We start from the raw sequence: 25,659 nt of genomic DNA, 5'->3' as shown, positions 1-25,659 counted from the left end.
CAGTGAATAGAAGACCCGGACGGGCACGCAGAAGACTCAGATGGGTAAGCAGTGTCCTCAGCCGCTGCGGGCTCCCGCATGCGGAATCCGATCCACCCGCGGACATGAGGCCTTGAGCTGCGGGAAACGGGGTGGAGCTACCCCTAATAATTAGGCGTAAACAGCCGTAGTATTACACGGAACAAGCGTAAGGCGCCCGTGCGAACTGGTATCTCACGCGCAAAATTGCACGCGCATCACCTGGAGTATTGCCATCTCAAAACCAAGTTCATGCGCGAATACGCCGAGCATGTGTACGCAGACGTTGGTCTAGGGAAGCCCTGCCCGGTACTATTCAGACCAGGGCCGGCATCTGGTCGGGAACACCCCGGGCAGCACATAGGGCGTGCGGCGCCATTTCTTGGCGCACTTGGCACGAGCTTCCCGGCGCATCCGCTCTCACACTACACACTGCGCGTCTCCATAACAATCGCGGCGGCGGCAGCAGCCCGTGGAGCGGCGCTGACACCACCTGCAGCCCGGCCCCGCCCCGCGCTCCGCCTCCTCATGAATATGAATGACGCAGCGCGTTCGCTAGTGGTTGGCCGGGCTGTCAGTCAGCCGCGCATTGTGGTTAGCCGGGGCTGGGAGAGCAGCAGGGTGATGTGAGGAGTTGGCCGGGAGCTGCTGCCCTGACATCCAACCCATGTATCTGCGCTGCTAGCCGCCTGATGCCTTCACTCCATGGCTGCCCGCCTGCCGCTGCCTCCTGTGCCCTCCTGTCATCCCTTGCGGCAGCTCTGAGCTCGCTGGCCATGCGGGAGAGAGCGGGGAGCCGCCACCTGACAGCGGTGGGATTCATCCTGCTAACTTTATGGGTTCAGGTAAGGTGGTCACCTCTAGCAATGCCCCCCAAATGCTGCCACATGCCCAACCTCTGCTGCAACACCCCTAATCCTGCATGCCACTTCTGTGCCCCCTGCACCCCTCCAGGGACCCCTACAATCCACTATTGACACCCCAATAACTTTTAGATTCTTTATTTGCTTTTAGAAGAATTTATGCATTTACTATTTTTGCATAATTTGATGATCTATTTGCAGCTCTGGGTGTGATCGGAGTACAGTGCAGGGCAGTCACCTCTCCCAATGTTTTTTTTTTTTTTTCTTTATAGTAATTTTTTTATATTTTTTTTAATTTATTTCTTATGGGTATAATATAAGCGAGCATTGGATTATAATTAATTAGAATGGCCGGAGAGCCCTGCTGTGCCTAATAATGACAATATAATTCACCGAAGTGGATTATTACACGATGCATCCATGAGGACGGGGATTTAATTGCATGTCGTAAACCTATATCTGCACTATAATAAAAGATTAGGATTAAATCCTCGCAGTATAATCTGTTCTGGAACATTGCATAAAGTTTTTTTTTCAGGGGTCTTTTTTTGCAAGTGTGTCAGCTGGGACTATTAGTATATAGCTGTATACTACAGGATGCCTATTATTGTATATATGCTGCTACACCATATCCCCATAATGCACCCTCTCCTGCTGTAAGTGATCCCTCCTGCAGATCGATGTGGGTGCGCTCCGATCATCCCTGCTTGCATTTCCCCCATGCAATCAATACATTTTATGACCAGCAGCAATTAATCTGCATTTGTTCTGCTCTTATGGGGGCAACATGTAATCTGGTCCCCCCTTCTTCTCCTTCCCCTCCCTTACCCCCCGGGCAGCTCCAACCAGGGCACCATAATGATGTCTCCCTCCGTTTGATGTGTTATATTTAGGCTTCCCAGTCCACGGGTTATTTCGAGCTGCAGCTGAACTCGCTGAAGAATGTCAACGGAGAATTGTTGAACGGGGAATGCTGCGATGATATGAAGAGCTCCCAGAACCAGGACTGCAGCAAGGATGAGTGTGACACCTATCTCAGAGTGTGCCTCAAGGAGTTTCAGGCCAAGATCACCATGACTGGACCCTGTAACTATGGCTCCGGACATACTTCGGTGCTTGGTGGAAATACTATATATATGGGCAACAAATTGAGTCTACAGGGTAAAAACGCCGCCGGCGAGAACGGCAGGATTGTTATCCCTTTTCAGTTTGCATGGCCGGTACGTAACTTACTATTATTTTTGCTTTTTCTTTTAACGGCTTGTGTTGGTACTGTATGCCTGGGTGCCATGCTGTGATCGCTTCCATAGAGGGCAGTATAATCATTGCTCTAGTGGTGTCGCTGTTCCTTTTTATCTCTTTGATTGCTGGCTAAATATTGAAGGGTGATGGTGGCGCCATTTGTCAGGTCTATCGTGATGTTCGCTCTTCATAGATGCAATATTTTGGGGAATGACCATAGGATTGGCGCTGCTATTTTCCAATAGACCACGCCAGGTATTGCCTGCATATTCAGTGATGCTGCTCCTCCCTCTAGTTCGTTCATATCTGACTGCTAATAAAGAGCATAGTGGATGGGACGGTGGTTGGGCGTCCCTTCTAGTTCAGCTCCAGTTTCTCGCCCCTCTTCTGTATAGCACTAGAGGCTCCAGCAGCCCCTCGCTATACAGTTTATACTGATGTGCCTTTTGTCATATTTTTCTCCTTCCTGGCCAAGAAAAAATCTATATCTTTCCCCTCCCTTTGTTTGCTTGCAGGTAGACAGACCCTGGTTGATCTGCACTTGGAAGGAAATTGTAGCAATCATTTCACCTGCGTTTGCATGGCTACCAGAGCCACCTGGGTGTCTTGTAACACTGGTTTGCAGATTATATGGATTTGCACAGGGTGCAGCAGTTGAGCGTACATTGTTGGCCAAGCTTACTACTATAGGACGCTGGAGTCTTGCAAACTGGAGGTTGTCTATTAACTGTACCTGATGTATAGGACGGCTGCTAGTGACCACCGCTTCTGTTTATGTAATCTGTTTGTTTACAAATAGAGCTGATATGTGTTTTATGTTGCACAGTTTGGAACAAAGCAAAGTTATTATATAGGCTTGATGCAAAAAGGTAATCTGAGTTGCTTCCAAATGGCACACTCAGCTCTGCTATATCTGAATACCTCCTGTATATTTCTATACAGGGACACTTTCTTTGCATTGCTTGCTTAGTGTTTTTGTGCATGCATTGGACCTTTTTAGTTTGATACTGTGTATGCTGCTTTTTATGAGGCAGCCGGCTGGGTGCTTTTATGTTGTTGCTGGTACACAGGGAGTGTAATGGGGTGAGGCCAAGTGACTGTACAATGGGACAAATGTGTTTACCTGGCAAATGTTAAGCTGATATTACAGACAGACGGGGCGCACGCTGCCTGGAGAGAGGCTGGCTCGGGGCTGGAGACTCCTCCGGGGAATGCATTGTCACCTTGGGGGTGTGTTGCGCAGTTGGCACTGAGCCAGCGTGAGGCTCTGCAAAAGAGGGGAGGATTGGGACACGGGCACATGACACGGTTAGACACAAGCTGTAGCTTCATGTTAAACAGGCCTGCGACTAGTTCACATTCCAGTCCTGCGAAACGGAGAATTTTGTGGATGTGATTGATATTATTTCTGTATTCTAATGGTGGATATAGAGATTTGCTTGGTTGGTTTATGTTTTTTTTTTCTTCTATTTTACGTGTATGATGGATATGATTTTTATATTTGACGTTATTAATTGGGGGAGGTCAGACCTGTACGTAGGGCTGCGGAATGCCATTGCACGCGGTCATCGGTCCATTATTGCACATGGAGATGACCAGTCTCCTGTTCCCATCTAGCTGTTAGAAACCCAATCCAAGTGTGAGTCTGAGGCATATCAGTAGTGCTGGCTCTGTGTGAGATTAAAGTGCATTAAACACACGGGTTTCACCAGTGGCTCATATAACTGACCCCCACCCTTTCCCAGTCTCTCGTGCTCCCCCCTTCTCGCACACCCCTTCTTCTTTGACGGAGACAGGTGTACTCTGCTGCCAATCACATGCAGCCTTTGGACCCCTTTACAAAAATCCGCTGCTCTAAATTTATCCCTTAAGTGTTGCTAAAACGTCTGCATTTGCCGCAATGACTGCTGTGGAGCCAGTTTAAAGAATAGATGTGGAGTTCTGTCTGTGTCCTTTGCTAGTTCGGAGGGGATAAATGGTGGTGTCCAGTTTTAAACTATTGCTGTCCTATATTAAGGCTAGACCATCAATAGTAGATCGGTGGAGGTCTGCCACATGGGACCCCCACTGATCAGCTCTTCGGTGCACCAGTTAGTTTACCAGCAAAGCTGTGTTTCTGCAGAAAGTAGACAGCTCTGTTCTCACTGCAGTGGCCATGCTTGTTATTGCAGACCTCTCTCATTCACTTCAATGGGAACCTTTGCTTGTAATACCAAATCTGGCCACTGCAGTGAGTACAGTGCTGTCTGCTTCCTGCAAAACTCCGCTTAATGTGTAATGAACAGCTGATCAGTGTGGGGCCCAAGTCACAGACCTCCGCCGATTTACTAGGGTTAGACTATCAATGGTTTATAACTGGAAAACCCTCTTAAAAATTGGGTCTGCTTTCTCCCAGAAACGGTGATGGTCTTGTTCAAAGCCAATGTCTCCAGTATTGTAGCCCACAACCATTTGCTTGAATGCTGCAATACCAGACATTGCCTGTGCAGAAGAGTGGTGCTGATTCTGTGGGAAATTCGGACGTGTTTTTTTTCTAATCCCATGCGTTGTGTATTGGTTTAGCATCTTGGCTGTCAGGCGCTTTGCTTTTAGATTTCTTTTTTAATATATGCATAAAATGAGACAATTAACTATATTAAGAGCTTCTTGTTGAAGCAGGTTTGCAGGAACATACGTTTTTAGGAATTTAAGAACTGGATGCACATTTACAGTCGTCTCAATGTGAAACAGGCGCTCCACTTTTTCAGAGCCCTAAATGGAAAACTTCACTACCTATGTGTTGTAGGTCACTGTATGACAAGGAAAGAGTAGTGACAGTCCTCATGGAACGTACAGGGGGGAAGGGGTGGGCACGGAAAAGTATCCCGGCGCCACACTCTGATGAAAGTGGCCTAAAAAGAAAATCAGTCTGTGTTGCCCATAGCAACCAATCACAGCTCAGCTTTCAATCCTTATACCACTAGGGTGAAATGAAAGCTGCTCTGTGATTGGTTGCTATTACTTTTCATAAGCATTGCTATGTGGGTACTTTTTTTCATGACCCAACCTGTATAAGTATCCATATTGGTTGTCACTTGGCTCTCCCAGCTTTCTTCAAAGCCTTGTGATTGTTGGCATTGTATGATATTACCACCTGGAGACTTGCCACGTTAGACTCCCTTAGGGCCCTGAAGCTGTTGCGGAACCACAAGTTCCAGCATGTTCTCAATTTATGAGCTAAGGAATTATATATATTTTAGGAAATGTTCAGGATTCCAGGAAGGATGATTCATTTATTTCCTTATTATGACTTCATGGTAAACGTGTGAAGACTGGCCAACAATGGGTGTGTGGGGGATACTGGATATGATGTCAGTTGGCGGGTACAAGGTATCATAATCGGATTATTGACTCTCTCAGGCGCTGTTCACATCTGCATTGGAGGGGCTGTTCTGTCAGGTATGATGCGTGCAGTTCTAGTCTTCCCAGCAAAGACGGCGCACGCCGTGACAGACGTCGGGTATCGGTGGTATATCATACACTGGATCTGACGCTGCGTTGTTTTACTGTAATGTCTGTCATAAGTATCTGAGTAAATTTTTAAACAGCCTGCATTATTTATCACATTGTGTATTATAGTCCAGTACTGGAGTCACAATTTGATAGGTTGCCACTGATATGGTGACAAAGCTAATATCAAAGCTTCTATAATATGGTGCTTTTTAATCTTCCCTACTGCACGGTGTCTGCTGTTAGGACAGCATCTCCTGGAGCCATCTCTCTGCAGACACTGAGCAAGCAGGGGGTGCTAGAAAGCATCACCTTGTAAGCTATTGGCCCGCTTAGCTGCTTTCCAAGATCAGCTGAAATGTTCCAAGTGCATTACAGTAAGGGCACACTGACTGTCCTCATAGCAGCCATGATGCTGCTGGAAGCCACACTGAATGGACTTTATTCAAGTTCTAGAAGTTCCAATTTTCTGTCAACATGGCTGCATGAGGGCTTGTTGTGTGGTCTTTGAAAGACAAGTTATTGCTTTTTTTTTTTTCTTACTGCCAAATTCTAATAGTTTGAACCTTGATGGACATGATGGCAGTAATGTGAAAACTAGGATAAGGTTGTGCTTGGTAATAAAAAAAAAATGCATTTTTTTCAAATATAGAAATATTAGTCTTTCCCTCCAAGTCCCCCATAGAAGGACTTGATTTTGTGATGACTTGATCGCTTGTGCTATGTACTGCATTTTAATGTTAGTCTATTAAGCTCTGCCATAGGCAGGACTTAATAAACTGCAATATATGGCTGCCCTGAGAGCCTTCACCAGGCTCCAAGCTGTCATGTGACCTGATCGGCACCCTACAATTGTCACTGAGAGACAATAGGAGTAGAGTAGGGGTCCTCCAGCTAGCTGCTTGGTTGCAGCAGTCAGTGTTGACCACCACATCCAAGGAGTTAAATGGCAATAGCTCCAACTGCAGCCAATCGGTTGTTGCAGGCATGTGTTGGCTGTCTGAAGCAGCTGGCACACTTTGGGTATAGAGCTGGCTTGGCTCCTGAGCTCACTCTGTATACCTCCCAAATATACATTTACAGCAGGATTAAATACTTTCCTGTTTAAAGGGAGTTTTCAAGGACTAATCCCAGAATAGATCATTACTGGTTCAGGCAGACTCCTGCTGGTCAGGATCCCTACCCATCAAGTGACAGTGGTGCTCAGGTAAGTGCTGTGGCCACTTCAGTCCATAGCAGGCATAGCGCCGTTTATTGTATAGTGGCTGTGCCTTGTATTGCAGCTCGGTCCCATTCAAGTGAATGGAACCGATTTGCTCTCTCATGCCTGGGAAGAAGCAGCAATACTCGAAGGACCTCTTCAAACAGCTGATCGATGGTGAATCCCAAGTGGAGGATGGGTAGTTTAGTCCCAAAAAAGCCATCCCTACACTATCTGTACTTGTCCAGTAAGATGGCATCCTACAGTTTCATACTATCTTATTTCATGGGTAGGTATTTACTAAGGCAGGAATGTGACAGGTCCTCTTACTGGGAAGGAGAGGGGTTAGCTCCTCTCAAACACTTCTACCTATTGGGGCATATAGTTGTCCGTGTGTCCTCCGGTTGGGCTCTAAAGCTTCGGCTTGTTCCCTGGGGATTGGGGGGGGGGGGGGGGTCTCAGTCGCCTGCAGTGGGGCTCTGATATAAAGGAATGATTACCCAGAGCGGCTCCATCTTTACCATCCTGCCTAATCTGCCATGTGCGCACAGACCCTTTTAGTGGTATTTCTTTGGAGTCATGGTTGACGTTTTCCTGGGCTGCCTCCTTTGAGATCTCTTGTATTTTACATCACCGCTGACTTGACGGTATCCACAGGAGTTCTTTCTTTGTGCTTGCCTTCCTCATATCATGATGAACATCTACTTGAGCTAAAGAAAACAATTGGTGATGTGATTATGGGTTTAGTAATGGTCAGACGGCGGCTCGGTAGATGCCTCGTTTATGAACTTGTCAGCTTAATGTGTTTAAAATTGTATTGGCTTGTTATGTTGTAGCATAGCACCCATAATTATATACTGGGATTATATACAGTTCAACATATAATTATGTATATAGCCTGGAAGGTAGTTCTTGCAGGGAATGGCAGGATTGCTATTGTCTTCCTTGCTGAGTTGTAATCTTTGGGTAAAACCGCACTTTCACCTTCGGAGCACTTCTGCTCCTTCCGGTAGCTGAAGATGGTCCCGTATAGCACTATATGGGGCCATCTTCTACTGCCAGAGGGAGCCAAAAACTGCCGATTGAGCAATAGCGCTTAGGTGAAAATGTGGGTAACCAAACAATCCCTTTATAGGGCAACTTGTGACTATTTCAATGTGACTTTGGGTATAACACTTCACATGGCCAATGATTGGAGGATTAGCACAAAATCACAACCCGTTGTAACTGAATGCTTTATGCGGTGCCTTAAAGGGGTTTGCTGGGAATTTAACTATTGATGACCTATTCCTGGGATAGGCCATCAAAAGCTGATTGGCCAGGTTCTGACGCTCGGGATTCCTGCTAATCAGCTGCTGTTGCTTGAAGATCAGCTGATTGGTGGGGGCCTGCCGCTCAGGATCCCCACTAATTAACTGTCGATTACCTATGTGGAGGACATCAACGGTATATTCTCAGAAAACCCCATTAAGTTGTGATCTTTCACAGCAGTACTTGATCTTTGGTCGCTAAGTGGTCGTAGTCTTAATTGAAAACTTTGGAAATTGCTTTACGGTCATTGAGTTGTCTTTTCCATTTGCGGCACTTTCAAAATTCTGCCTGTGGAAATAGGCGGCAGCTTATCTCCACTCTGTAAGGCTCTGCACACATCTGTGATTGGGTTTTTGTTTTTAATGCTTCCGTCTACAAACTCATAAATGGATGACAAACAGAAACTAAGGTTTCCATTTTTTTTTTTTTTTTTTTTTAACCTTGGTGTGCACAGGACTGAAGGGTGCTGCATGGACCTCATTGACTATAATGGGGTCTCTTTGGTGCCAGTATTTTGTTGATCTGACGGCACAAAAAAAAGCAATATTCCATACTTATTTGATTTTTGGACCCTTTCAGTGCTTCCTCCAATAATGGGGCTGGGCATTGTGGGGAAGGCCATGTCTTAAAGTACATGTGCCAAAACTTTGTCGTCAACCAATGGGTGGTGTAAACAAAACTGTCCAATGATTCACCAAATTTTACATACTGTACAAGTCACTGATAAACTTGGTCATTTTCAGATGGTCTAATCTAGGTTGACCCTTCTAAATAAAAGGGTGCATTGACACGAGTGCAATATGGCACTTGTAAACCTGTGATACTTTTTTATTTTTTCTTCTTGTGCAATGTGCTTTTGTGAGAATAACCTCAGAATACATATTGCTCATGTGCGTGAAATCACACGCTTCATTTAATATATTAAAAATCATCATTAGCATGAAAATAGCACGGGAATAGAATAATTTTTTTTTTTTTTTTAACTCGTCCATAAGAAATAATAGGTGAGTTTTCTGCAGAATTGCTGAAAAATAGAAATGTTAAGCATGTCCTATCTCGCAGCACTGTATAGGTGCTTTTACACAGGCTAACTTGGATTCCCAGCAAGAATGTGAACGATTACTGTTCAGTAATATGTATGCTCCGACTGAACGAGAAGTGTTCGCTGCATCCGACAGGTTGTCCCGTGTAAAGTCACCTTTTAGTAGACCTATTGCAAATAATGGCTTCTGTTTCCATGCAAGATGCGCAAAACTTGCATGATAGAATTGGCCCTAGACAGGAGTACTACATCTGCCGCCACATCTTGTGGCTCATGCCCTTACCAGCTGTCGGGATGGGTTCACAATGTTGCGGTAGTATGCCTTATGGCAAACCTATATCCCATCTTGCTGCACAAAGACCTTTATGATTCCCTCAGATATGCGGTGCCGCCGGTTGCCTGTGTGCGCCCCCCTGTAGCTGTGGCCTTAGTTGCCTGTGTGCGCCCCCTGTAGCGGTGCCGCCGGTTGCCTGTGTGCCCCCCATAGCTATACCTCTGTCTACTATGTGATCTACCACTGTGGGAACCTCTACACAGATCAGGTTCTTGCATCTTCTGTTGTCATTCTGGCTTTTCCTTAATGACTTTCAAAAAAAAAAAAAAAAAGAAAACCTCTTCCCTTCTGCAGCGGAGGAACAGGATTTCCAGGCTAAGTGTCCCTCTCCGTCATCCTCGCAGCTTACACGACGAGCGCGCTGTTCCTTAGCAACAGGCTAGAAGTCACCAATTTTTATGCCCTGCGGACAGACGCTTCAGAAACTAAACACCTGTTCAAGTTTCACCTGGGATAAGACTTGTAAAGAGTTTTATAAAACATACCGCTCCCTGATCGCCGTCCCTCCCCCGCTTTTTAATGATAAATACTAAATCAATATTTTGCTTTTGCACTTTTCGGTTTCAGAATTTTATTTTATTTTTGTTTTTTTTTCTTTCCTTCTGGGAAAGCGGATCTGTTTTTTTTTTTTTTTTTTTTTTCCCCCAACTATGTCACCATCTGTGAACCATTGAGAATTCCAAGTCATCTATAATTATTCATTCATTATTTGTATATGTGCAGCACACATAGCATGGAGTTTTAGTGGCTCTTTATATTACTGATCGTTATTTGCATATAGATTTGCATATAGATGCGTATAGATTTATAGTATGTGATTAAGTGGGTTTTTATTTATATAATATATATATATATATTTTTTTCTCCTCCTGTGATTTATCAACTTTTTTTTTTTTCTTTAATTTCAGTCACAGCAGCCGTCCCACCCTACTTGCAGGTTTTGCGCATGTAATGCGGTATACCAATTTTTCCATACGCTCCCATGTCGCTCACAGAAATTACGTGAAATGCAAAAAAAATAATCGCAGCAGGTTCTGTCTTGGAACATATTACACATACATATTTGCGTGTCTTCAATCTCCTGCACTAAATACTCATATCATTGTGTACTTCTGCACGTCTCTCACGCATCACATGCAACAAATTATGGCCGCAAGAGCCAGGCCTTTAATATGTATAAAAGACTATAAACCTAGCTAGAATATAAATATTTATATAATATTTTATATTTATTTTTGGTCCTCTATTACTACCGTAGGCGTTCATGCTTGCAGGCTTGTCACATGTTGACATTGAAGAGAAGGGTGCGCCAAATCCTTCATTACTTCGTCAATGATTAGGTTGAAAGGTTGCTAGGCAACGGAGTAGGTGCTGGTATTTAAAGCCAAATGCTGAAAAGATTGAAGCGAGGTCCAGCTTATGATATAGACGGTGTATGCATTATGTTTTACACTTGCACGTTACATTTTCTATTTGGCATGTATACCTCCCTTCCCCCTCCAGGTTACTTGGGGTTGGACAATGGGGGCAGCCATCTTGGTTGGTTAAAGATACAAAAGCCGGCAAAGTATTCTAGAACTTGAATGCAGTAGGTGAGGAGATCTTCCCTATACTGTTGAGGATACAAAATGACTACTTCCCAGGTTTAGTCTATCTGGCCTATGCTGCAGACGACATCCATTACATAAAGACTTATATTTTTTTTAATTTCTAATCTCTAGATAAGACTGGCAATAGGGTGTATAGATGAGATTGGGCTGTTGAGTACAAATGGCACCTCTACATGCAACTGTAATGGCGGCAGCGAATACGCCTCCAGTGATGGTGCACTCGGCTCCTAAGGGCTCGTTCACACAGCCGGGGCATTACTGTCTGATTTCACTGCATGTCTTTCGTTGGCAGTGAATGGCTGATTGTGACCTGTAGAAGTGTACAGCTGACTAGCAGGTTGTGTTCTTGACTCTTGTTAGTACTCTTCTCCATGAGTACATGCCGTATTTTGTGCTAGGATGAAACTTGTCCCCCATGGACGTTTTGACAGCACTGCTATGCTGAGACTACAGGAGCTTTTAAAGCACGTATAGCAGTGCAATATGAACGAACAAGACAGTCAGTCCTAAGTGTCGGGATCCATTCATGTGTGCGCATCGCTCAGCAGCGGTAGGACACACTAATGTAGTACCGTAGTCACCTGCCCCACCTCTAGTGGCTTATATGTTGCCTCTATAGCAGTGACCCTTCAGTGGCCTACGAATAAGGGTCCTTTCACAGGCGTATTTTTTACTGACTGTATATGAACCCTTTTAAAGGCAGTCTGTCCGAATTGCAGGCAACATGTTATAGAGCAGGATGATATATAGTTTTATGGAGAAAGATTTAGTAGAACTTGTGCTTTATTCATTTACATCCCTGCTCATTCTGAGCTGAACAGTCCAATGGGCGGTCCTATTAGTGATTGACAGCTACTCCTGTATGTACTGTCATACTCAGGACCGCCCATTGGACTGTTCAGCTCAGAATGTGCAGAGATATAAATGGAAAATAATACATCCCCATAAAACTATATATCATGCTGCCTGCCGTCTGGACCCACTAGTCAAGCTGACGGTCTCCCCTTTTCATACTACCTAAAAAGGTAGACACCTGTAACTCCTTTTTAGATGCAGTGGCTGCCTGGCTCCAGTGGTAATGTTTTCTTACAGCATTGGTCAAGTGTCTCCGACCACATTATGTGTTAAGAGGTTCATTAAAATTCAATAGACCTTGCATGCTTATGTAAACCTGTTCCTCTCAGGTTCTCTGTATTTTGCTCTGTGTTTGCATGAGAGGCTATTTATGTAATTGGCTGTAAAGGTTCTGAAAGTTGTGGGTCCCTTCCCAAGGCTTTCCTACTCGAAGGAGTTGTCCAGCTGCAAACTATGGATGGCCTGTTCTCAGGAAAAGTCCTCAATAGTTGATTGACAGGGGTCTCTTGACTGGGACCCCCACCAATTAGCTGCCTGCCAGGGTGGTATGCTTGTACACTAAACTGAATTCTGCAGAAAGCAGACAGCTCCATTCCCACTGCAATGGCCAAGCTTGGAATTGCAAACAAAGTTCCCATTCATTTCAATGGAACTCGGTCTGCAATACCAAGCCTGGCCACTACAGTAAGAACGGAGCTGTCCAATTCCTTAAAAGTTCAGTACATAAGTGCATCAGCCTGGAGAACAACTGATTAGCAGGTGTTTGTTGCCCAGGGCAACTGCCAATCTACTATTGATGACTTGTGATGATAGATTATCCATAGTTTCCAACTAGCCAACCCCTACAAAGATCTACACTGTACTACTGTTGTAAAATCTCCCCACCCCACCCTTTTATATGATCATGACTGACCTCTGTACCTCCACTAGTGTCCATTCACGGGATGAAAATAGTGACACCTGCAATCTAAACAGTGGTTCCCCTAAACTGACTTTTAAAGGGTTCTCTACCTCTAATCTATGTTATATAGAATCTTACTCTTTCCTGCTTGCAGGCTATTGCCGGGTATGTACATATAATTATGCCGTGATGTATCCTCTGTCTGTGCTTTGGCACATGGCAGGCTGACCTGCTACAGTAACGTCCGTGTCGGCTAGAACGACACCCTTGTCTATTCCGGGGAGAGCTGGAGTAGGATTTTAGACAACTTAACAGAAGGACTTCTAAGGGTGTGAAATATCATCAGCATCTATACAAAGGGCAATCACAATGGACAGAATGGAGGCTTGTATGTGTGTAGTGCTGTATGTGCTGTTCACCGCTCATCTCCATATACCCCCGAGTATTGGCATTTCTCATGCTCTCAAGGACACTACTTGTCCCATTTTAGACACTGCTAACTGCGTTCCCCTGTATAGTAGAACACAATTATACTGTTTAATGGCCTAATTACTACAAATGGGCCATATAGACGAATCTTGTGTAGACTTTCTAGTCAGTCATATTCTGCCAATGTACTATGGTTGTATTGGCCTCATATAGACTTTATTTTGGATACAGAAATGAGTTAATATTGGCGCCATGTGACTATGGGTTAATGTTTTCGGGCCAGATAGAAACCCACCCAAAGACACTCTTAGTGGCCGCTTTATGCCTTGACCTTCCCCTGAAGGGGGGGCTTGATTCTAAGGCGATGGCCTGTTCTAGAACAAGAGCCCCCCCCCCCCCACACTACTAGGGGAACTGCAACATATAGCATGTCTCACTGTGGAGGACCTGATATGTCCGTATTGTGTAATGCTTAATTTCCCCTGTGGTGGCGCTGTGGGGGAATTGGACATATGCTTATGGTTTACCCACACTGATCACTGGGGCTACCAGTAGAATGGGCTGTTATCAGTGATTGTCCAAAGTAGGCAGCCTCCTTGAATTTGGTGGTTACATAGATGTTGTCTTCTCTATAATATTTGCTAAATGTGTTTCACCAGTAGACTAGAACATATATTTAAACACGCATGTATAGTGTCATCCTTTCAAAGTGGGTCTATAAACATTGGAGTGTCCTGGGAAAACTGTTCTCTTAAAGGGCTACTTAAAAAAAAAAATTTTTATTTAATTTTTATCTATATCCTTTCACTATATAACTAGTCCCTTTTTGTTTCTGTATATGTTTGCTAGTGTAACCTTGTTGTAGCGCTTTTTTTTTTTTGTCTAAATTCTTTTGTTTCCTTTTTTGAAGGTGGGTCATGTGACCACCAGATTATATTTATTATTCTATCATGAAGTCACTACTTCAACTAATAGAATTCCTGCGATATTATATGTACTGTACCTCACAGGGTGGTCAGACTCTAGTCCGAGAGCACTCTTTGTATTTCTGCTGCTGTTTTGCATCCGTAATATGGAAGTGTGATCCCGCCTGATACTCTAATTCGGGTAGGAGACCAGTTATCTTGCATTGCTCAGAGTTCAGGTCAGGAGACTCGCAATCAGGCCAGGATGCACTTCTGTATTGTGGATCCAAAACGACAGCCAAAATATAATCTAGTAGCAGCTGACACTGATGTGGGTTTGACTCTAGTATGTTCTACTCATGCAACTACCGCACAGTAGGTTCTAGAGCTGCCGACATCTGGAGAGCCAATTGCAGAATCTCAGAGCCATACGTGACTCCAAAGCTATTGGTTGAGACTGGTTATATTCTGCAGTAGAGATTGGATAGAATAGGGAGATCAATAGAGAATACTTCATCTCAAAGTTTAGTGGATGTATCTGAAGAATCCGTCATCAACCAAACCTTTTCGTTTTGTAAGCCTGAAATTACTAATATTTTTACTATGATCGAGAAGCTCTACAGGAACATTGGTCCGTTGTACAATCAAGCTCTGATCTTGGCAGTATTCATTTGATCTGAGTTGCACAAATTTCTTGAGCCAGGTAACCAACGTGCCTAAAAATTAAGTTTTCAGTGCGAGTGACAAAAATACCTGAGCGGTCGTCAGTCAGGTATCTTGGCAGTCCCATTGAAAGTGAATGGAGCGCGGACCACTCATGCCCAGCGAGCAGTCCATTCAAAGCAACGTCACTGCGGGGGAAGAAGCGACTTTCACAGTAACAGGGAAATGGGATACCATTCCCAAGATGGTAGGGGTCTCAGCAGTGAGCACACCCTTAAAGGGCTTCATACCAGTTTGGCCTTTTCCTACTTCTTATAAATGCTTATTATTAAGAGCCCTATTGCAAAACCTCCTCCTGTTGGTACTCTACTGGTCCGCTGTAATCTGGGAGGAACCTGGCAGTAAGGGTTTGATCTCCCTGCAGTGCCTCCACAGGGAAAACGGAGCATTGCATTATTCATTCAAATCAATGGGTTGTCTGCATGTTTAATACAGAACCGCTGCTCTAGAACTAAAGAGATTCATTGTAAGCTCTCTCCACTCAAGCCAAGTAATGAGGGTCCTGAGAGAGAAGACCCACTTCCATTTACATATACCTTTTTAGGACTTTGAGTTAATAGATTTTCTGAACAGGTCAACTCCTTTAAGTCTCAAGTGTCTTATTGTTGACCTCTTCTTCAAGTTGCCTCCTAAGGCCTGTAGTGTGTTGTCCACCTCATGAAAATATATTAGCAGTCTTCTGATTGGTTGCCCATCCGAACCTCTGTCTACCTGTAACCATAAACTGAACATCAGACCCTTTTTGAAAATGTTCAATATTCTCTATGGATTTCGTTCTTCTTTTGCAAGTCATGTTGAGAGTGCGCTGTGGTATGTAGGATGAGCTGTGATATCACAAATGAAACACATTGATGAAAAGCAGATCAGCTGCAAGTAAAGCCTTGATTCTCTTAATGTACTCTTTGTAAGAAAAAATCAAGCCCCTAAAAGAATTTGTCGTTTTGCTACAAAACTCTGCATGCAGTTACATCTCGGGCAGATATGCAAATGATTAGAGTTGTCGCATGATTAGATTAATTGTTTTGCCATCTGAGGCCCTAAGTGGTTCTACCCTTGACCTATAAAAAGGCTGTCGAAGGCTCCTTGTGTAGAGCTGGTTGACCACTAGACTCCTCTGACGTAGAGAAGAAATTTCACCCCGTTACCAGAGTCTGAGAGAGGTGCATTATTGGGATGTGAGACGCTGGATGGTCATATCGATGAATTGTTGCCACTTGGGCCGTTCTCACACATCCACTGGTCCCAATACCTCCTACCAGTTTGGTCAGGACACACACAAGGTGACTAGACCACTAGTAGAGAGAATCATCTGATCGTCCAACAAGCACGAGCAGCTTCAACTGTTATGTTGTCCGCTATCCAGAGACGGGTGGGACCATCCTTAACCAGGTTTACTTTGAGTTCTAACGGCAAGTGTGTTTTGTGTCTGAAGACCTAGGGGTGAGCGCCTCAATATCCTACACTGTCCCCACTGCTGGTGTGATGGGCTGGTATGAGGGACAATGACAGCTTAGTGATATGTTCAGGACATCCTGCAGCCACATGTGTTCCTCTCATGGCGACTTCCAGGAGGTATTTTCCAGCAGGATAATGCTCAGCCGCACACAGCAAGGGGGTCACAGGAATGTCCCCGCAACATTGTCACATTTCATGGCTGCCCGGTCACCAGATTTATTGCCAATAGAACATGTATGGGACCATTTAGAACACCAACTCCCAACAGCTTATGAGCGTGCATGATTTCAAGGCTCAGTTACCGCAAATGTGAGTACTACACCACAGGATACGGTATGGAACCTGTATGCCTCCATGCCTGTCCATATCACATCTTTTATCAAAGCTAGAGGCTGTACAACAGGGTACTAGAGCCTCCATGCCTGCCTGTATCACATCTTGTACACAAGCTAGAGGTGGTACAACAGGGTACTAGAGCCTCCATGTCCACCTGTATCACATCTTGTACGCAAGCTAGAGGCGGTACAACAGGGTACTAGAGCCTCCATGACCATCCGTATCACATCTTGCATCCAAGCTACAGGCGGTACAACAGGGTACTATAGTCTCCCTTCAAGTGTTCAGTTTTCTGTAATAAATTCTCCTTTTGCTCTGATATTGTAATCACTTACTTGTATTAATGTTACAATCACACTGAGAGGTTCGATTTCAACAACTTCAGTGTCTGCTATAAATTAGGCGGTTGTTCGCTTGCGCCTCCCCAGTCCCTCTGACCGCTGCAGCAGCTGATCTTGCCCACATTACCCCTGCAGTTCTTTGGTCCATGCTGCTGGTATTGTACTGTGTGACTCTTCTCTGGTATTGAGCACAGACTGAGCTTTTCTCCATTGGCCATATGCATAATGGCAGACTGGTGTTATAGACCTTTTTCATGTAGGTTATTAACCATGATGCAAATGATGGATGTTCTGGGAAGCTCTGCAGTCATGTAGAATTTCTGCCTTTTTTAGGAGCCCAACATATGCATCATTGTTTAAAAGAACTGGGTTTGATCCAAGAAACTGGGAAATAAAAGATATTGTCTTCCTCCTTCCGGTCCAATGGAAAACTGACCAAGCCTTGGGGTCTGGTAAGGAAGCCCCTACTCCAAATACGTCTTGGAATAAGGGTTTTCCTAGCAGTCTTCCTCCAACGATGACATGATCTTCCCAGTCCAGGTCACCTAGACATCTTGGCTGCTTCCTACAGTTGCTGCAGTCCTTGGGAGCCTTTCTTCAGTTTTTGAGGATCACATTCCATCTGATGCCCTTCTGCTTGTCCCACTAACTCGTTGGGTGGTTTGTTGTCCATTTAGCTTCTAGACTGATGGAACTGTAATGCCCCTAAGATGCAATAAGTTAAGTGACTCCTTGACTTATTGATGTCTCTGAAACGGCTGTTTTTGTAGCCTTGAATGTTAATTTTGCTGTTTTTGTGTGTGTGCCGACTTCAGTGTTCTCTCATTACAACTTTCCTGACACGGCATGACGTAGGAATGTAATACATAGAACGAAGTGCACAGAAGTGTTTTGCCGCTTGATAGTGTTTATAGGCCTGGCTTCTGGATTGGTGCCGCTCTGGCTTGCATACTGTAAGACGCAGTTATTTATAGGACATTGCAGTGAGAACCAGATTCAAGACCCTTTCACTTGTACTCTGTGTATTCTTTATCTCAATGTCATAGAACACATGTGTAGTTCTTTTTATTTATTAATTTTTTATTTTCCTATGATCAATTTTATGATGGGATATGTAGATTTTTGTTACAGCTAATCTGTCTGTTCTAATCCCATAAACCCCCCCCCCCCCCTTCCCAAATGTCTTCACAAAAGAACATAAGGGAATATTGTAATTGGTTGTTTCTTGCTCAAACTGTAAAAAAAGGTCTTCAAAGAAGTTGTAGCATGTTGAGGATCTGTCCTTGCTTTGTACAGGCAAGTTAATGAGGTCAGGTAGGTGAGCTAGTCCTAATAAGTTCACCACTGTATTCAGGGTTCACGTAGGGATTTTCGTTGGGAGATATATATATATATATATATATATATATATATATATATATATATATATATATATATATATATATATATACTTTTTTTTTTTTTTTTTTTTACTACAAACTGACTGGAAATGTCATAAGAAAATATGTGCTGCTTGGTAGAGCTCGGTCTCTTTTGTATATTTTGTTTTTTGTGGATTGGGAAGGATCCTTAATGAGAGCACCTAGGTCAGTGAGAAGACTTATAAGGCCAGCTGTGCTCCACTGGGAAATATGCAAATAAGGAAGATGGAAAAATACCTCTGCCACCTATTGAAAGGCAGCATTTCTGCAAGCTGATGTTAGACTCTTTATACAAGCCTTATAACGATGACTGGGAATTGAAAACAAAGCTAGAGGTTATGGATGGTCAGTAATAGAGATGAGCGAGTATACTCGCTAAGGACAATTGCTCGATTAAGCATTGTCCTTAGCGAGTATCTCCCTGCTTGGCAGAGAAGGTTCGGCTGCCGGCGCGGGTGACAGGTGAGTTGTGGCAGTCAGCGGGGGGGGGGGGGGGGTCTTTGCTCCTGAGCGGGCAGGTACTCGCTAAGGGCAATGCTCGCTCGAGCAATTGCCCTTAGCGAGTATACTCGCTCATCTCTAGTCAGTAATCATATGTACTGGTGTGCAGATGTGGGGTTGCAAGGTGCCTCCTGGGGCATTTTTCTTCCTCTTTTTGCTTTCTCTCTGAGATGAAGTATCTAATGTGGATGGGCATTGGCAAACTTGTATCTTGGAGGAATGGGATGTTTCTTGTGGGAGATGTCTTGGCTGCTGTAGCCATGATATAGACTTGCAGAAAAAAAAAACTGGGTGACAACCAAGTTTTCTAATCTCTTGAATACCTTACTACTAAATCAATGATGGTTAAATCTGTGCAAAGGCCAATTTATATGGGGATATTGTTCTCCCCCCGCCCCCTCATGATCGGACATGAGCACTTCTGTACAGCAAAAAAGCTCTTCTTATGGGGCCGCTGTGGTATCTTTTCCAAACTCCCAAAACTTGTATGTATTTTAGCATAAGCGATTTAATGCCTATGCCCATCAAAGTGTATGTATTTTGCATTCTCAATATGCTGTGTTGATTACCACTGACCTGGACAATAGGTGGATGTCTCCTAAAATGCAAATCTGCCTAGTTATCATGTTATGGTACGTTCACCTACTCTTTTATATTTATGCATCCCTAGTCATCCATAGCTGTAATTTACAGCCCCTGTAAAAACTTTACTTGTAACTATATTAATATCCATCCGTATTTATTTTTTTTGAGCAACTTATAAAATAGAATATTTTTATAGGTATTAGTGTATCTTGACGCCACCGGAAGCTAGGGGTTTGACAGGAGGAACGCCCCCTTACACCCCCAGCTCCCGATTGGGTCAAAGCTGGAAGGTCTTAGGAGCATGTATATTCAAATGTAAGCACACGCTGCACCATTTTTTTGTAAGGGGTTTACAGAAGATGACAACTCGGACCTATAGTTGCTGTTGACGTTTATATTTTTTTGCAATTTTTAGGTAGTAATGTTCGTTTAATGTATCAGTAAACAAGCTAATGTACTTGACATAGTTGTCTTGAAGCTATTGTAACATGTTGGAAATAAACTGTAAGATGTAACCTTAATCAACCCAAGGAGACGTGTGAAATATTTATGCATGCCTAGCAAGCGGTGACAATAAAACACTTCTCCAGATAATACCGCCTTTAAATTGATACTCCGTGTTCTCATAAATATTGATTCAACCTACAAAATCGTAGCTACCGTTGTGTAGGCGATATGCACTTTTTCTGTCCTGCGGTGCAATTATTATAGATGTCTGTTACTATTCTAGACTCCCATCATGCTTTGCTACAGATTTTAGATAATTAAGAACATGCAGTATAAGATCATTAAAGGTGAAAATGCCAATGTTTGTCTGGGGGTGTGCAAAAAAAAAAAAAGCAACGCATTTCAGGCCCTGATGCCTGAAACGGACCTCAGGACATGGCAGGTGGGGGGCCAAGATTTTGCTGTGAGACCCGGAAGCTTTTGCTGTTGAACTGTATTTGCCTCTATCTCCCCCTTCTTAAAACAGCGAGGATTGGCGGACCACTGAATAGAACACATTGGCAAGTTGCAGCCCCCACTTGTATCTACTCCCCAGCGACTGTTTACAAACCTGTGTGACAATATAATTAATAGCTCATTATACATTAACTTGTTCCTAATAGGGTTAGTTAACTCATTGACCCGATTTCTAACCCCCACCCCTTTTAATTTTGGGATGTGTAAATGAGCTGAAAGATTTGAAGTGAAGCAATCAAAGGGACTCTGTGAATGTATGACATGAAAGCGTCATTTTCTTCTAAAGGTTGCCAGGAATAAGCAATGTTATTTGATACTGGTGGGATCCAACTACACTGGAGACTGCAAGCTGTTAGAAACTAGAGCGAGGAAACGCATACCAGTAGGAATGACAATTTAACCTTGAGACTAAGCGCTGTTCTGCCGTGCCTGTTGTTCTCAGCTCTGTCATGCCGCTGCTTTTGCAGGTGGAAAATATATGATATGGTGAAATATCCGCATCAGCAAAGGGAGATGTGTGTTTTCAGAGTCTGCTCCATGAACTTAATACAAAGGAGGCGCAAGATAATGGGACCTGGTGGTTCTATCCAGGGATAGTTATGTTGCATCATTGCACTACGTACTTGGCACTGCAACTTGACTGGCCATAAAAAGATGATTCACTGATCCTTTGGATGGTCGGAAAGATTGAACACGTGGAAGGAATATGAATGAATTACAAAAGTGATGCCTGCATCCGTGTTCTGTTGAATAAAGCAACTTTGCTTGCTGCGCTGTCTTTAGCGGGAAGCACAACCAACCCTACCGTAATCAGTGGGGTCTGGTCATGCGCTATTGTCCGCATGTGACTGATCTGAAAATGATAGAAAAAGATGGAAATGCAGGTGTGACCCTAGCCTAAATAGTTGTCCATACCTCAGTTTGAGACCTAGTCAAAGAAAAAAAGTGACTATACTGGTTTTCCTCTACTCAGTTTATTTTTTTTTGGCTCGAGCTAGTGAGCTATGGACTCAAAAACTTCTTGCTGCTTGGTTTCTGTCGATGCCTATGGTCTTATTCGGACTGCTTCATGGAATGGTCTAGAGCATGGCTGCACAAACGTTTCTCATCCAAGGGCCACATTGTCATTGTTGACCTGCTTCCAAGGGCCATAATAAAAAAAAGGGGGTTATTTACAGTCTTGAGACCTTTATGGCGTATCAAAACTATGTCCTAAATATGTGGTAGGTGCAGGTTCCACTTCCGGGTCTGCCATCTATCAGGAGATTGGGGAGGAGGCCTTCTGTCTCAACACTCCAGAAAGGAGACCACCAATTACAGAATTTCTCCACTGTAGATTATGGATGTTGTGGTAACAGTCTAGCATTTTGCGATGACATTAAACTATAGAAAGTTGCATGCTTAAATCAACAGGTCTAAATTATACACTTTCTGGCGTGCCACATAGATCAAGTGACCCCATTCTCCTGATATCTGGGGGACCCGAATATGGCTAGATGCAGTCCACCGTTAGTATTTTCCTGTCCCTGCTCCCGAGCTATGTGCTGTTCCTCTGCTCTCATGTAGTTTCTATTTCTGTGGCTAGATGGTCAGGGGCCACACAACGGCATCGCAGGCACATGTGGGTTCCAGGCTGCAGGTTATGTACCCTTGACCTATAGTAGGTTTCTCCGTCTACATCAAAGTGTTTGGGGATTTAGTCAAACTTTGACTAATTCTAGATGCCACCTAGAAAATTGGATTCTATGGAGAGATTCTGTCAATTGTGTAGGTTTTTGTTTCCCTTCCTTTATTTTGGGGTCTTGAAAGGTTCATTAAAAAATTAAATCAGAATGTGGCCAGTTTAAGGACTTATTAACATGACCGTACCCATAAAACATTGCCTGCAGCGGTTTACCTCACTGTGTGATGCCGGTGGAGACGGCGTATGGCAGTGAGTGCACTGCGCATGACCACGTATCTCACGCACAGTGTGACTCTTTTAAATCCCCTGCTGTCTCATAGCGGGGTTGCTTATGTATTGTTGCCCATACAATGTATTGCGTATGGACAGTGTTGCGTATACTGCCCATACAAAATAGGGATCACACTGCATGGTACATGGAGAAATGGAGCATGCTGCAATTTTTTTTTTTTGCCCACACACTAATGTAAGTGGATCAATGAAGGTCCATTTGCTTTCATTGACCCCATTCACCATGTGTCACCGCAGCTGCAATATGTGCCAAAATCTTGGTTATGTGAATTGGCCCTAAGAAAATGCCTTTTTTGCTGTGGAATCTATTTTGCACTTTAGTTATTTTGGAGTGGTGAAATATAAAACTAATCTACCTAATGTCACTGGGCCAAACAGAATTGTGGTTCAACTCTCATAGTCATTTTAGGATCTCAGTCTGACCAATCGTGAAGGAGTGTTCCACTGACAGACCCATGAATACCCCGGACTTTGTTAGCCTATGGTGCCCTACATGTGGGCTCCAAATGAGTTAGAGTAGGTGCACTTTTCCATTGGAGTCCACTTTCAGTTTTATATAAATGGTGAATTATCCATCATACTATTTGACTTCAGCTTTATATAACTGTGTAGTCTGTAATATGGTGCAGTTTGGCATACCTATATCCATGGTATCTGTTAGATTTGGTTCATATATTGACATTAGGTTTGGTGACTTGGGGGTTTTGGTCTCACTTGGTTGAAACGTTTCCGACTTGTAAGCCATTAGGGGCATTGGTTGATTTTAATTTGTCAGGTTTGAGAAAGGGCATAATAGGCAAATTGTCGTGCATTGGAGATTGAGAAGACTGGACTCAACGATTTGCTTATCTCTATCAAATATTTTTGATGGTTGCTCTTAACTTGGGACACATAAGGCTAAGTTAACGTTTACGTTGGAGCCTCAAGCTTAGATCCAGCATGAAGTACCGGACAAGCTGAATTGATCAAATGTTCCTAAACGTCCAGGTCCAGCCAATTGGTCTCCTCTCTTTGTTGCTCGGCTCAGAGAACTGAGTGGGACAATGGAAATGAAAAATTGTAGTGTAAACTTAGCCTGAATAAACTGCTGTGACAGTGATTTAGGCAACGTCTTTACTTTCCTCTGAGGCCAAACATATGCTTCTATATATTGAGTTTAAAGGCTACGGCTCCCATGGAACCTCAATAGCCTAAATCTGGCTTTACTTCGGATATGGGCAAACACTGTAGACTTCTAAAGTCAGGACAGCTCATGTGGTTCATCTGACTTCTAAAGAACCAGACCCCAAAAGATGGTGGTTCTATGACCAATGTCTGTGTATTGGCCTTCACGAAGATCACACTAAGTAGACGTCTTCCGACCTTTACACGCATATTCTTCTAGCTAGTCTGTAGTTGCAACGTTATGCTAAGATCTGTCATTTGAATAATGGGTGAAATATGGACCTAAACTACAGGTTTAATACATCTCTCTTCTAAAACCTTTATGACCCTTGAGGGTGTAGCCTATTGGGTCAGCCTGTAACTTAGAAGTGCAAAAGGTCTCTACACCTTTTTGAATGGCGTGCTGGATGTTGTAGCTAGAGACCACAGATTTCCTGTCTCTGCGGTATATGCCATAATTTCTTTTGATTACAGCTTTACCATTATGATCTGATTTAAGGTTCCTGCCTTCTCAAGGGAAGTGTGAAATGTGGCGCATGCATATTAAATGTGAGCCAAACTACCACCTTGGTGTCTACTTCCAGCCAACGTGTCTGTGTTTAGACCAGAGCTATTTACCCTTGGTTGCCCAAGTAGTATCATTCAATTTTTCTTCTTAAGAATAAGCCACAAGTAAAGGTACAAGACACACATTGAGGAAACCACAAGTATTCAGAGTTAGACCTGGTCACACTTCATTTACTCAACAGAAACTTTTCAGTCAAGTTTCTACTTGAAGGGATTACTGTCAGGTTTGCCCACACTCTTCTTCTTGCCAACTATTTAGTCCCTATTGTACAAAGTAAAAAAAAAAATTAATAAATTAAGAAACCGTTTCATTGTGTCAACACTTAAGTTACCTGTAAGTAGAGATGCAATTGCTTGCATTTTGAGTATAGGATTTGAAAGGCTGACTGGCCTACAGCGAGAGGGAAGTTGGGATATGGTGTCGGGGTGGAAGCGCAGCTGCCGCAGGCACAGTTGTCGCGTTCTGCTGTCTCGTCTTCCTCTGACTCGAGAATTATCCAGTTGTGCTGATGAATATCTGAGTTATTGGGATGTAGACAGATATCAGGGCACATGTTTAACTAGAAGGCACAGTGAACTATTGTGTATAGTAGATTCTATATAGTGTCTTGCAGTGTGCAAAATCTGACCATTCTTGGAACATTTCTCTTTACTTTGCAAGAAAACTTTTGCTGTAGTTTTGTGTATAAATTTATAGCCCAATCCTCTTCTGTGACCATTTACAACATGGTTCAGAATCTGTATGCGACTATCTTCTGTCCTATGTAGTATGCTATAGAACAGACGTGCAGCAATTGAACAGACGTGCAGCAATTGATCTAGTTTATTATGGTATATTACTACTTTGTTTGTCTTCATGGTCCCAGGTAGCGGTTAAGCCTTCATAGTTGTAGCCGGTAGTGTTTTTTTTTGCATCAATAAACCAATAATACGGGATATCTGCTCAGATGGGCTCCATAATCGTATAATGATGGCCACCAAGGAGTTTCTTAATGTTAAGAATTAGCTTTTTAGTTCTGCTTAATGGCTCTCATTTGTCATTCAAAAAGAAACATGACAGCTACCAAGAAACGTGCGTTCTGGCCTGTCTAAATCATGACCTTCCAGCTTCTACGAAGGGTCCTTTTTTAGATGAGCCAATTCTTGTTTGAACGTCATCACAAACTCGTCGGCTCTCGGCAGCCTGCTCATACAGCAGATACATCGTTGGCTCGGATTGAACGAGCGCTGGTTAGACCGAACGAGAAGTGAACGAGCCGACGAGTGGTGTTTCTTTTTGGTTTTTGTTTTTTTTCCAATGCCTGGATAAACTGAAGGACTGAACAAAAAGCAAACTATTCTCATTAGTTGTGTAGTTGTTGGCTCTCGTTTAGACCAAACAGTTAGCATTCACTTTTTCGCCCCTTATAACTTTTTTTTTTTTTTTTT

General features: G+C 43.5%; 1 protein-coding gene across 2 annotated transcripts in view; it reads left to right on the top strand.

Annotated features, from left to right (window-relative positions):
- The first annotated feature begins 623 nt into the window (after positions 1 to 623).
- Positions 624 to 25,659, top strand: part of JAG2 (jagged canonical Notch ligand 2) — a 71,149-nt gene continuing 46,113 nt past the window's right edge. For both annotated transcript variants that reach the window (XM_066608171.1, XM_066608169.1), the window contains exons 1-2: positions 624 to 863; positions 1,775 to 2,101. In XM_066608171.1, the coding sequence (XP_066464268.1) occupies positions 711 to 863; positions 1,775 to 2,101 (480 nt within the window). In that variant the 5' untranslated portion in view covers positions 624 to 710. The remainder of the gene's footprint in view (positions 864 to 1,774; positions 2,102 to 25,659) is intronic.

Source organism: Eleutherodactylus coqui, chromosome 6 (assembly GCF_035609145.1).
Source record: "Eleutherodactylus coqui strain aEleCoq1 chromosome 6, aEleCoq1.hap1, whole genome shotgun sequence".
Lineage (NCBI taxonomy): Eukaryota > Metazoa > Chordata > Amphibia > Anura > Eleutherodactylidae > Eleutherodactylus > Eleutherodactylus coqui.
Note: the sequence above shows the minus strand (reverse complement) of the source record. Positions and strands in the feature narration are given on the sequence as shown.